The 12,798-nt window shown below is 35.2% G+C and overlaps 1 protein-coding gene across 1 annotated transcript in view; it reads left to right on the plus strand.

Annotated features, from left to right (window-relative positions):
* Positions 1-12,798, plus strand: part of SCFD1 (sec1 family domain containing 1) — a 152,211-nt gene that overhangs the window by 4,730 nt on the left and 134,683 nt on the right. The window contains exons 2-5 of the mRNA XM_044665052.1: positions 2,521-2,591; positions 3,944-4,032; positions 6,726-6,816; positions 8,726-8,848. Coding sequence (XP_044520987.1) covers positions 2,521-2,591; positions 3,944-4,032; positions 6,726-6,816; positions 8,726-8,848 — 374 coding nt within the window. The remainder of the gene's footprint in view (positions 1-2,520; positions 2,592-3,943; positions 4,033-6,725; positions 6,817-8,725; positions 8,849-12,798) is intronic.

The following is a 12,798-nucleotide window of genomic DNA, read 5'->3' on the forward strand; positions in this document are numbered from 1 at the left end:
GAGGGAGGGAGATAGATTGCAGGGAGAGAGAGAGATGGAAGAGAGGAGAGAGAGAGAAAGAGAGAGAGAGAGAGTGTCAGTCAGAGTCAGTCAGAGTCTTCCCCTCCATTCCAACTCAGCCCTTACACTAGATTTCGACGTATAGTATACATGTTGATGTTCCATCAGATGTTTTGATCTCTCTATTCATCAACTTCTTCAGACTTCCATGACCCTTACAGCTTTAGTCACACACCTAGCCAATCTTATCTTTGATCTCAGCATCATTCTCTAATGTTCTGCTTTTATGTTCAGTAATTTTTAAATGCCTCTAACTAACCATAACCTTCTAACATTCCATCTCACCCTCTGCCTCCCTGCTTCTGAAACATATTCTTCATTCCCACCCCTCAACCCCTGGCCATTATTATTGCTATGGTTTCTTTTTATTCTCATCTCATTTTTGAACCACTGGTTAACCAGTTCAACTTTATATTGTGCTACACTCTTGAGTCCTTTGGTCCCTTGATTTTTTGTCATTCATGCCTTGTCAAATCTCAGTCTTGGATTCCCTTCCATTTGTCTTTTCTGTTCCTGTTCAGGAGCTGCTCAATGGAGCTAGAGAAAGTCAGGAAATCTTGTTGACTGGAGATTATGTAATCAAAACTGAGCCCTGACTCTTCCTAAACTGATTTTCTATCCCCCACAGCAACTGTTCCACATCTTATCTATTCTCCTAAACCTTCCCTTCTCTCCTCTCCCTGCTCTCAGCCAAAAACTCTGTCTTGTACTTCATTGAAGAAAGAGGCTATTCTTGATAAACTCCCTCTTTTCTACTCTCCATCTTAAAACCTTTTGATGTCATCCTCCATTTTCTCCTTTACTTATAATCTTTGATGACTAGTTGCCCTCATCAAAGCTAACCCCTCTATTTGTATTCTTGATCCCTTCTCCTCCCTACTCTATCCACTCACTTATCTCTCATCACCTCACCTTCAGTCTCTCCAGTTTCCTGCTACCTTTTGCCTTGTCCTCAGACAAATCCAGGTTATCTTCTCCCAACCTTAAAAATCCTCATTCTGACCAGTCCCTTTAAGTTTATAGCCCTATATCTCTGCTCCTTTTCATTGCCAAACAGAAGTCATCTTCACTCCTTGCCTCCATTTCATCTCCCCTTACTTCTCAACCCCTAACAACTTGACTTTCTTCTTTATCCAAATTCAGTGGCCTATTTAAGTACAGCTAGACCTGTCCAACCATTTTTATCAGCACCTCCAAGAATGAGGCTGACAAGTACCAGGTATCTTTGCCTCTAATTTTGCCAGTTTACAAACACGTTTTGCAAAGTTCTTTCCCAAGAAAATTGTGCTCATCACTTCAGGAAACCATGCTGGATTTGCCAGTAAGTAATAAAATTGCCTCCTCTTTCTACCACCTCCTGCTCACATTCTGACTTTCCTAGAAATCTGGAGTCAGACTTGGTTGCCTCAGCTAATGGACTTCACATAGGAAAGACATCTTGTGGTAGAAAGGGCTTTGGATTGGGAATCAAGAACCCTACCTTCCAATTCTTGTTTAGTCACTTACTGTGTAACTTTAGGCTAACACTTCACTCTCTGGGCCTTAGTTTCTTTTAAATGAAGAGATTTGACTTCCCAAGTTTACTTCTATCTCTGTGCTGCTCCTGTAGTTCTAGTTTTTGTAATATTTAATTTCTGAAGGTTTAATTTCATTTAATCCCAATTGTAAGCTTTTGCTAAAGTTTAGAAATCTGTTTTTTAAAAAAATATTTTCAGAGATGTTATTTTTGATTAATTGCCGTTGTGTACTTAATCAGCTTTTGGTAGTATTATAAATTTAGAAGCCATTTGTCTATGTACTTCAGATTCCTCAATTAATAAATAATCTGGGAATCAGGCAAAGCTGACTTGATTACAGAGTAGTTGACTGAGTGAAGTTCCAGTTTCTGTTCATTGTGCAAGAGATGGAAACAGAAATGGTGTTCTTTTTGTGCCCTTTCTAGTGGCCAGGACCATTATCCAGCTAAGGAAAGGGCTATATTTTTAGTGTTTAAATAGCTTGGTAACCTAAACAGATGAAAAGTATCTTTTGCTTGTTGCCTCTATGCCAGTAGATAGGAAATAGTCCAAAGAATTGAGAAATGCATTATTAATTGTGGATGGTAGGTTCATAATAAACATTTGATGGAGAAATAGACAAAACCAAAACATTATGTCATGTTTCAAAGTACTAGTAATATAGGTTTATACTTTGGTACCTGTATTATTACAGTGTTGTACGCAGAACTTTTTTAATGATGGAAAGTGTACGATAGCACCAGTGGGAGCCATGGGGTTGGAAGATGAGGTAAGACTATTGGAGAAGTGCATTTTAGGTTTATAGGCAGTAATTTTTCCAGTTCTTTTGTAATTGGTGTTTGTAAATTTTGCTCCTAATTAAGATGAGAGAGGAAGTAAAACCAAACAAAAAACAGTAATGTTTGCTATAAGTGCTCTTCCTCTCCCCCCTTTTTTTTTGTAGTGGCTTTGAAACGTATGCTGAATTTTAATGTTCCTCATGTCAAAAACAACACTGGAGAGCCAGTATGGAAGGTAAGACTTATCATATAATGGAGAGAATTTCTTTGTTTTTAAATATAGCATATGATGAATTTAATTTATTTAATGTTGCATCTTATTTTCAAGTTCAAATTTAAATTAGTACCTCATTTTATTGAAACCTTATTTTCAGTTTTAAAATAAATACTTTGAAAATTGGGTATTATTGTGTGTGTCCACTTAATTCTTTTCCTTCCTTTTATCAAGTCTGATAACCTAGATGTTTTGAAATTTGGAGGACAAGAACATGGAGAAATTTTTGAAAGTATTGGTCTATAAATTAGATCAAAAAGCTTTAACCTCTTTAAAGAGAGTTCTAGCATTCAAGAAAACACCTTATTAACTTTTTCATCTTCATGCTGTCTCATCACCTATTATTTGTTGGAGAAAAAGTTGAACTGTTTACAAAAAACATTTATTAAAACATAATCCTTTGGTTGGTCGTAGCTCTTATTTGTATTCAAAACTTTTCTAATTGTTATGAATAATATTGAACAGCATTACTTCAGATTTTGCAGCTATCTTTATGAAAATGGACCTAAACCATAAAATGATTCAACTTTTCATTTATTCACTGAAATTCCATTAGGATTCTTTAACCATTTATTCTCATTTACTTTTCATCTGATGTGATAATAGCATATACTTTGCTCTTGTGGCCTCATTTCAGAATTATTTAATGAAGATCTTTACCTGTTTCCTTAAGGTTTTTCTTTCTCTAAAACTGGATTTTGGATTTGATTTTAAAATGAAAAGTAAAAGCATAGTTGGTATTCTTGCTACTCCACAAGCACTGTTCTTTTAAAAGAAAAAAATATATACATACATATATACATATATGTATATATATATATTCAGGGAGTCATTAAATCTTAAGACTGGAAGAGACCTTAGAGCCCTATTATTCGAGATCATAAAATGTATTGACCTGTTTATAGAAGTAGGGAAGAACATGTTATCTTTCCGTGAAATCTGATATTGGTAAACTTCCTATCTGCTCGCCTGTCCCTTGTTATTTAAAAAAATAAAAAGGTATGTGCTGCTGCCATGTATCTACAGATTTTTCTTTAGCTTAAAAAAGTTGTTATTTTTACACTGTTTTGCCTAGAAAAATGTTTTAGAATAGTAAATATATTGCCATATATTAATTTGGTATAATTTTTAAATGAATTGCCATATTACATATTTAATAAGTGAGAAATGTTGAATTTAGGCATGCTTAAGAATTCAGTGTGATTGTCAAATTAAAATTTACTTTGTTATGTCTGAAAATTAAGTTCCTTATTTGTCTTTCGGTAGCAATGCTGTTTCAAAGGAATTTGGGGGGAATTTTGTTTTGGGGATAGGTGCTCATTTTTGACAGATTTGGCCAAGATATCATCTCTCCCCTGCTGTCTGTGAAGGAATTGAGAGACATGGGAATCACTTTGCATCTGTGAGTGTTAACATGTTGAAAATAATTTTAAGTTACTTGGGGGAAATGTTAAGAGTTTTCTTCTTGATTATTGTGATTCCTGGATGTTTTGATTTTTGGTAGGTGGAACTAGAAATATGACATAAGCCTTTGTCAGTGACTTTCTTAACTCTTTAAATTTAAGAGAATTTCTCAGTATGAGAGGTTTGCTTTTTGTTTTTGGGTCTACAAAGATGTGTTAGCTTAACTTTGTAAGCTGTGTAATTACCATTATTATAGGCACTTATTATATTTCCAGTTACCCAACTTCATACTCCAGGCAACTTTTTTTTCTTTTTTTTTTTAAATAATTTTTTACTTTTAGAAAAATTTTCCATGGTTACATAAGTCATGTTTTTACTTTCCCCTTCACCCCCTCAACCCCCGCCCCCCAATTCGCATTTCCACTGGTTTTATTATGTGTGGTCAGTCAAGACTTATTTACACATTATTGATAGTTACATTGGTGTGGTCTTTTCAGGTCTACATCCCCAATCATGTCCTCATCAACCCAAGTGTCCAAGCAGTTGTTTTTCTTCTGTGTTTCTACTCCTGTAGTTCTTCCTCTGAATGTGGGTAGTGTTCCTTTCCATAAATCCCTCAGAATTGTCTTGGATCATTGCATTGCTGCTAGTACAGACTTCATTACATTTGATTTTACCACAGTATATCAGTCTCTTGTGTACAATGTTCTTCTGGCTCTGCTCCTTTCACTCTGTATCAATTTCTGGAGGTCTTTCCAGTTCACATGGAATTCCTCCAATTTATTATTCCTTTGAGCACAATAGTATTCCATCACCAACATATACCACAATTTGTTCAGCCATTCCCCAATTGAAGGGCATACCCTTGCTTTCCAGTTTTTTTGCCACCACAAAGAGCGCAGCTATAAATATTTTTGTGCAAGTCTGTTTATCTATGATCTCTTTGGGGTACAATCCCAGCAATGGTATGGCTGGATCAAAGGGCAGGCATTCTTTTATCGCTCTTAGATAAAGAAATAAAAAGTATCAGTAAGCACATGAGAAAGTGTTCTAAATCTCTAATAATTAAAGAAATGCAAATCAGAACAACTCTGAGGTACCACCTCACACCTAGCAGAATGGCTAAAATGATAGCAGGGGAGAGTAATGAATGTTGGAGGGGATGTGGCAAAATTGGGACATTAATGCACTGCTGGTGGAATTGTGAACTGATCCAACCATTCTGGATGGCAATTTTTTTTTTAATTTAGAAAATACTCTGGAATTTAATACCTATCCTCACTCAGCATATGCATTCATTTTCCAAGGCTTGTCAGTTCTACCTCTACAACATCTCTCACATTGAATCTCCTCCCCGTTCTTTTGGCATCCTTCTAAAGTTGTGATCACTTTTGGTCTGAGCTAGTTCCTTTTAATTGTCTCCTTGCCTTGTCTTTCCTGTCCCTAAACTGTCCTTTCCAAAGCTGCCAAATTGATAATACTAAAACATGTCTTACCATGTCAGTGCCCTGTTCAGAAATCTTCACTGGCTCTCCTGTTGTTTCTTGGATATAGCATAAACTTCAGAGCCTGAAATTTAAAGCTCTTCCATATTCTTTCCAAACTTATTTTATACTATTTTTTACAGGCCTTTGTTCTGACCAAACTGAAGTAATAACTATTTCACATACTCCATGTTCCATTCCTTTCCTCTGCACATTCTCAGTTTCTTTTGCATGTCTATAATCCATTTCCTGCTCATCTTTGCCTCTCATAAACAAGAACAAAAATATTAGTAGCCAACATTTATATAGTACTTTAAGGATTGCTAAGTGCTTTATAATTATTATTTCATTTGATCCTCACAACAACTCTAGGAGGTAGGTGCTATTGCTATCACCATTTTACAGATGAGAAAACTGAGGCAGATAGTGATTAAGTGACTTGCTTAGGGTCACACTAGTAAGTATCTGAGGCTAGATTTGAATTCAGGTTTTCCTGACTCCAGGCCCTGTACTCTGTGTACCTGCAACCCTATGATCTTATTCTTATCCATGCACTCCATCTAGTTGCCAGTGTTCTCTGCTGCTATATATATTTACCATGTATTAGATGAGAAATGTTGTGCATGGGTTGAATGTATGGTCCTTAGTCTAGGAAACTATTTGGTCTTTGTCTCTGTGTAACATGCCTTTTGCAGAGTAAGCACCTAATAAAGCTTTTAACAATTATTGAATGATCAAACTTATTTTCTTAGCCTATTTGATAAATTTTCTGTGATCTAGCTTTGGTAGTTCAGGGTCAATGAAAGGGGAGAAAGGAGAAGAAAAAGTGAAATACTATATGAAAGTGAAAAAATGAACAGGAGAGCAGGTCTTAAATCAGGTAAACATCATTGTAAGGTGAAGGAGATGTTGAGCTATTTTATTTTCATAGTAATAATAACTAACTTTATATGCTGTTTTGTATATATTCTGATTTGAGCTTCACTGCGTATACTCTGAGGTGATTATGCCCACAAGGGAAACTGAGATTCTGAAAGGTTAAGTGATCATACAACTGGACACCAAATCCATTAGGCTATACCACCTCTGCCCTTTTCATATAAACTCTTGGGGAGAACTGCTATTTAGGGTCTCCTCATAGATGTGAGTAGTTGACAATAAAAGTGATTTATAAGTGATTAATTTTTATGTTTCTGATTTCTGCCAGGCTTTTGCACTCTGATCGAGACCCTATACCTGATGTCCCAGCAGTTTATTTTGTGATGCCAACAGAAGAAAATATTGACAGAATGTGCCAGGTAATGTAACTTTTCCTTATCATTGACTGTTGAATTTCATAGTAGATAAAGTTATTGATTGATTACTTTTTTTTTTAAACCCTTAACTTCTGTGTATTGGCTCATAGGTGAAAAAGTGGTAAGGGTGGGCAATGGGGGTCAAGTGACTTGCCCAGGGTCACACAGCTGGGAAGTGTCTGAAGCCAAATTTGAACCTAGGACCTCCTGTCTCTAGGCCTGACTCAATCCACTGAGGCACCCAGCTGCCCCCGATTGATTACTTTTTGAAAATTAAAACTGAGAAATTTTATGACTGTCTTTTGTTTTTGTCATATATACTTCCTTTACTATACAATGAGCCCTTCTATTGTGTTTTTGGTTTTTTTTTTAAGCTCTTACCTTCTGTCTTGGAATCAATACTGTGTATTGGTTCCAAGGCAGAAGAGGGGTAAGGGCAAGGGAATGGGGGTTAAGTGACTTGCCCAGGATCACACAAGTAGGAAGTGTCTGAGGTCAAATTTGAACCCAGGGCCTCCCATCTCTGGGCCTGGCTCCCAATCCACTGAGCCACTTAGCTGCCCCAAGCCCTTCTCTTGTAAAAAGGATTTTAAAAGACAGAGCTCAGCTAAATTAACCAACACGTCAACCATGATTGCCAGCACTTACAATATGTTATTTTATAGTTCCCTACCTCTTCATAAGGACAGATTTTTGTATCTTCAGATTTTTCATGAAAAATGTTGTTGAAGAAGAATTTTTATTTTTAATTGACTATTTAATAGATAACCCAACCATATCCTAGGGAACACCAAAAGAAACTGAGAAAAATTGGCTAGATAGCTAGGAGAAGCAAGAATAAACAATGTCTTACACAGTCAGAATGAAGAGAGTGTTCAGGAGAGAGAAGTGTTCTATAGTGTCCAATGCTCAAAATGGGCAAGTTCCTGAGAAAAGGCCATTGGATTTGGCATTTAATCTGTTTGTTGACTCTGCATTGGTATAAATAGGAAAAACAACCCACTGAACAAAAACCTGAGACTGAATTCTGAAATTATAATGACCAAGGTTATCTCTATTGAAGACATGAAAAAATGCACATCCCTCCTTCACTGGAGAAGTCGGGAACTATGTCCAGAGAATATTGCACGTACTGACAGCCTCAGTTGACGGTACTGGTTAATTTTGCTGAATTGCTTTGCTCTTATTTTTTCTTAGGATCAGTTAGTATGTTTTTTTTTTAAACCCTTACTTTCTGTCTTAGAGTCAATACTGTGTATTGGCTCCAAGGCAGAAGAGTGGTAAGGGTAGGCAATGGGGGTCAAGTGACTTGCCCAGGGTCACACAGCTGGGAAGTGTCTGAGGTCAGATTTGAACCTAGGACCTCCCGTCTCCAGGCCTGACTCTCAGTCCACTGAGCTACCCAGCTGCCCCCTAGTATGTTTTTTTAATGCATTGCTTCTTTGCCTTTTGGGGTTCAGTAATATTTTGTTGATAAATTTGTATAATCTCAACTATTTTTCTTTTGGACCTGTCATTTTTATTGTTATAAGGAATTCTTAGTAAGAAAACTCCTTTTAACCATACTGATTGTCAGCTGTTGTGTGACTGTAGAATCAGAGATGCCTGGGACCCTGAGAGATTAAATAACTGTCCAAGAACATATGAACAGTCTTTATCCATGGCAGCCCTTAAACTAGGTTCTTCCTTTGAGGCCTCTAAGGTTGGTTCTTGATCCATTATATCATATCGCCTCTCTAATACCTCATTCTTAAAAATTATAATTTATACTACAAAATAATACTGATAGCCTTTGTGATTTTTTCCGGTGTCAAACTTATCCTTTAAAAATTTTTTCAAGCATATGCTGAGCAATTTTGTTGTCTGAATTTGAAATAGATAGTCTTATAAAATATATTTGTTGTGTTGACAGGATCTTCGAAATCAACTCTATGAGTCTTATTATTTAAATTTTATTTCTGCTATTTCAAGAAGTAAACTGGAAGATATTGCAAATGCTGCCTTAGCAGCCAGTGCAGTCACACAAGTAGCAAAGGTAAGAACATTTTGTTTGGCTCTTGATATCCTTTATCAAAATTTAAACCTGGCCAGTATTCAGAATCTTGTCCATTTATGAGCATTTATATCAGTATGACTAAGTAGGCTCTGCTCAAGCTTCAGTGGTTAAGGGACATTCATAAAACCATACTGTTGATACATTTTGTACCAAATCTGGTGATAATGCAGATAGCAAATTACTGCTGATTTGAGTTTAATAGAATAAGGGGAAAACAGAAAAAGAGTAAAGTAACAGGAAAAATAAGTACAAAGTAATACTTAAGTGATAAGTAACTTTGCTCAAAATTTTTGAAAAACCAATTACAAGTCCTTCTCATGGATTATTGCTTCATTTTTTCTGCTTAGCATGAATCAGAGACAACTTGCTATTTAATCACCCAAAGTCCTTATTTATAGTATGCTGATGCTTGCATGGTTTATGTCAGTTACTACAGCCTAGTATTCTGTTAATCATGGGAAGGTGATAGGGAAGCCATATTTTGAGATTACTCACATCTCACAGTCTTCTTTCTTCCATTCCCTTTGGGGAAAGGCAAATCACCTAACACTTCAGATTTTTATTTCCTTATCTATAAAATGAAGATAATAATTGATATACCTACCTCTTAGGGCTTTTGTGAAGAAAATTAGTTATTAAAAACTGGCTTACAGTATTTTGAGGTTTGCAAAGCAATTTATATACAGCATTCCCATTTGAACCTTACAACCCTTTAGGGGTACAGTTCTCCTTTCTTTTCTTCTGTTTAGGAACTTGTGATGGTTGCTCTCCCTTCCGATCTTTTTTGTCAGATCTTACTCAGAGTTTTCAGCATTTGCAGCCAAGCTCAGTGAAACCTGCACCTCTTCCATGGAGCCTGCAGTTTGAGTGATAACAAAGGGACATGGGATATAAGATCAGAATGAAAAAAGAGACTTTTAAAAAAGAGTCTTTGAATAGGGTGCAGCTAAATGGCTCAGTGGATTGAGAGCCAGACCTAGCAATAGGAGATCCTGGTTTCAAATCTGACATTAGACACTTTTTAGCTGTATAATCCTGGACAAGTCACTTAACTCCCGTTGTCTAGCCCTTACCACTCTTCTGCCTTGAGTATTGGTTCTGAGATGGAAAGTAAGGGTTTTAAAAAAAACAACTATGAGACACAATTGATAACTTATGGATAAGGGAAGAGTCCACAACTAAATAAATAAAAGAGAATTACACAAGATAAAATGGACAATTTTGATTATTAAAGTTGTTTTTCATAAATACATCTGAGATAGTTAAAGTTAGTACGGGAATAATGTATGATGTTCAACTGTTAATGACTGCACTGTTACCAACAAGGCAGGGATCCAGGACATTTCCAAGAGATTCATGATGAAAAAGGATGTTCACTGCCTTAGGAAGAACAGAGAGAGTCCAAATACAGATTGAAACATGCTATTCTTCACTTTCTGTCTATGAATTTTTCTTTAGCGTAAGCAGTATGTGTCTTGTTTCACAACATGACAAACAGGAGATATATATTCTAGATAATATATGTACAACTTTAATTATATTACCTATCTTCTTGGAGCAGGGTGGAGGGGGGCAGGGAAAGAAAGATAAAAAGATTTTTGGACATAGCTAATGTGAGAATTTGTTTCTTCTGGATAAGCATATTTGTCACAATGTATTATATATTTATAACAAATCATATGTATTATATCATTGTTATGTTACATATCATATTATTTAAAAATAAATGGTAACTCAAAAAATTGGTGGGAAACATAAATGGCAAAATGTCTTGGGAGCATATTTTCTTTAAAAATATCTCAAATCCAAGAACTAATTAAAATGCATAAGATCATATGTATAAGCTATTTAAAGGAAGAAATTCAAGCTTTTCATTCCCCTGGGTTGAGGGTGGGAGAAGTGGTTGTAGAGGGGTAGAGCTGTGAAAGTGATAGACCATATATGTACTATTGATTAGTTTACAGGAAAAGAAAATCTGTAGTAGTATTTGAGTGAAAGAAAAAAATTAGAGCTAAAAGACATTTTGACCACCTAGTTACAATGAAAATACTTGCTAGATGACAATGAAGACTTTTCTTGCCAAATATCTTTTTTATGCAGGTTAATTATTGGACTACATACAGTAAAACCCTAAAGCAATAGACCTTTGCTCAGATCTGTTTATTAAGAGAAAATAAACAACTTCCCATATGGATAGAAGATTGCAATTAAAATTATAAAACTTAGATTTCTAAAATTTAAACTCTTGAGTTATATTTCCCTAAGAACAACAGTCTTCCTAGATTAGATTCTAGGGAATGTAATTTCTTTGAAAAAATGAAATGGAAGAGCCTCCAAATACCATCCTACAGGATCCCGTAAAGCCTTTTTTTATTCTAGAGATTCTTCGTTGAATTTACCCATGGTAGATAGATATATTGAAAAGATCTTCTCTTCAATTCCTCTCTTGACCTGGATATCCTAGACACCTCTTGCTAAAGCAACAATCAAAAGAAGGAGACCTCTCCATGATCTTGTTCTTAAGAACATGTTATTTTTGCCAGCTAGGAGATAGTGGAGAGAGTGCCTGCCTAGAGTCAGGAAGATTCCTGTCCTTGAGTTCAAAACTGGCCTTTGATACTTCCAAGCTTTGTGACTCTGGGCAAGGGACAAGCCTGTTTGCCTTGTCTGTAAAATAAATAAAAGAAGGAAATGACAAGCCATTCTAGTGGCTTTGCCAAGAAAATCTCAAGTGGGTCTTGAAGAGTTGGACATGACTACAACAACAAAGTGTAGAAATAATTTTTGACAATTGTTTTCTGACATTTTAGGATTTAGATTTTTTTTCTCTCCGTTCCCTGCATCCCCCAAGGCAGTAAATAGTCTGATATAGGTTATATACCAGTGCTTTCATGCAATACATATTTCCATATTGCTCATGCTGTGACAAAAGACATATATCTCACTTATAATGAATGAAAAAACTCATGAAAGAAATAAAGTGGAAGATGGCATGCTTTGATCAGCAATCAGATTCCAATAGTTCCTTTTTTGCCAGTAGATAGCATTTTTCATCATGGGTCAAAGACAACAATTTTGCCAACAACCAATAGCTTACTCATTATTTTTAAAGTTACTATAAAATATTTTAAAGGAGTTGTAAAAAATTTTTTGAATCAGTTACTACAAATTGCAATTTTTTCGTGTTGTTTTTTTTAATCATGCTCTGAGTAAGGATTTTTTAAATGAATTTTTAGTAATTCTAGAAATAAAACACATTTTGAATCAAGCATACTGTTTAGTTTTTCTGCCTTTTATTGTAGAATGTTGATGGTTTTTTAATATATCAACCTAATTTTTACAATTGAAGCTAGTTTCTCTATTTATAATGTGATCAGTTGGATTGAATTTGCTGTCTTAAATTTTAAAAAATTATCATGAGATTTGTTTTAGAATTCATCAGGCCTAGCTAACAGTTCTCATCAATTATTTGGAAGTGTCGTAGTAGAATTTTCAGGGTGCAGAAACTGGCTATATTCAGTAATACAGTATTTCTTGGCTTGTTTTACTCTTAAGGAAAATGTATACTAGTACTCTTTATTTTAAATGCTGCCTCTGCCACTCTGTAGAGTTACCTAATGTTCCAAAATCTGTTTGTTAACATATGCTCATCATTAGCAACATTAATTCTTTATACATCCTGGCTTTACTCTGTCATACCTAAGAAAAATTATCTATCTTGGAATGTCTCAGTTCTTAAATATTTGATGGAGATATTTTATTTTGTTCTGTTTTGTTTTTTATTTTTTAAAATTAATTAATTTAGACTATTTTTCTGCGTTTCCATGATTCATGTTTTTTCCCTTCCCTCTTCCTGGAGCTGATTAGCAATTTCACTGGGATATACATTTATTGTTTTTTAAAATCTATTTCCATATTATTTATATTTG

This window comes from Gracilinanus agilis, chromosome 2 (assembly GCF_016433145.1).
Source record: "Gracilinanus agilis isolate LMUSP501 chromosome 2, AgileGrace, whole genome shotgun sequence".
NCBI lineage: Eukaryota > Metazoa > Chordata > Mammalia > Didelphimorphia > Didelphidae > Gracilinanus > Gracilinanus agilis.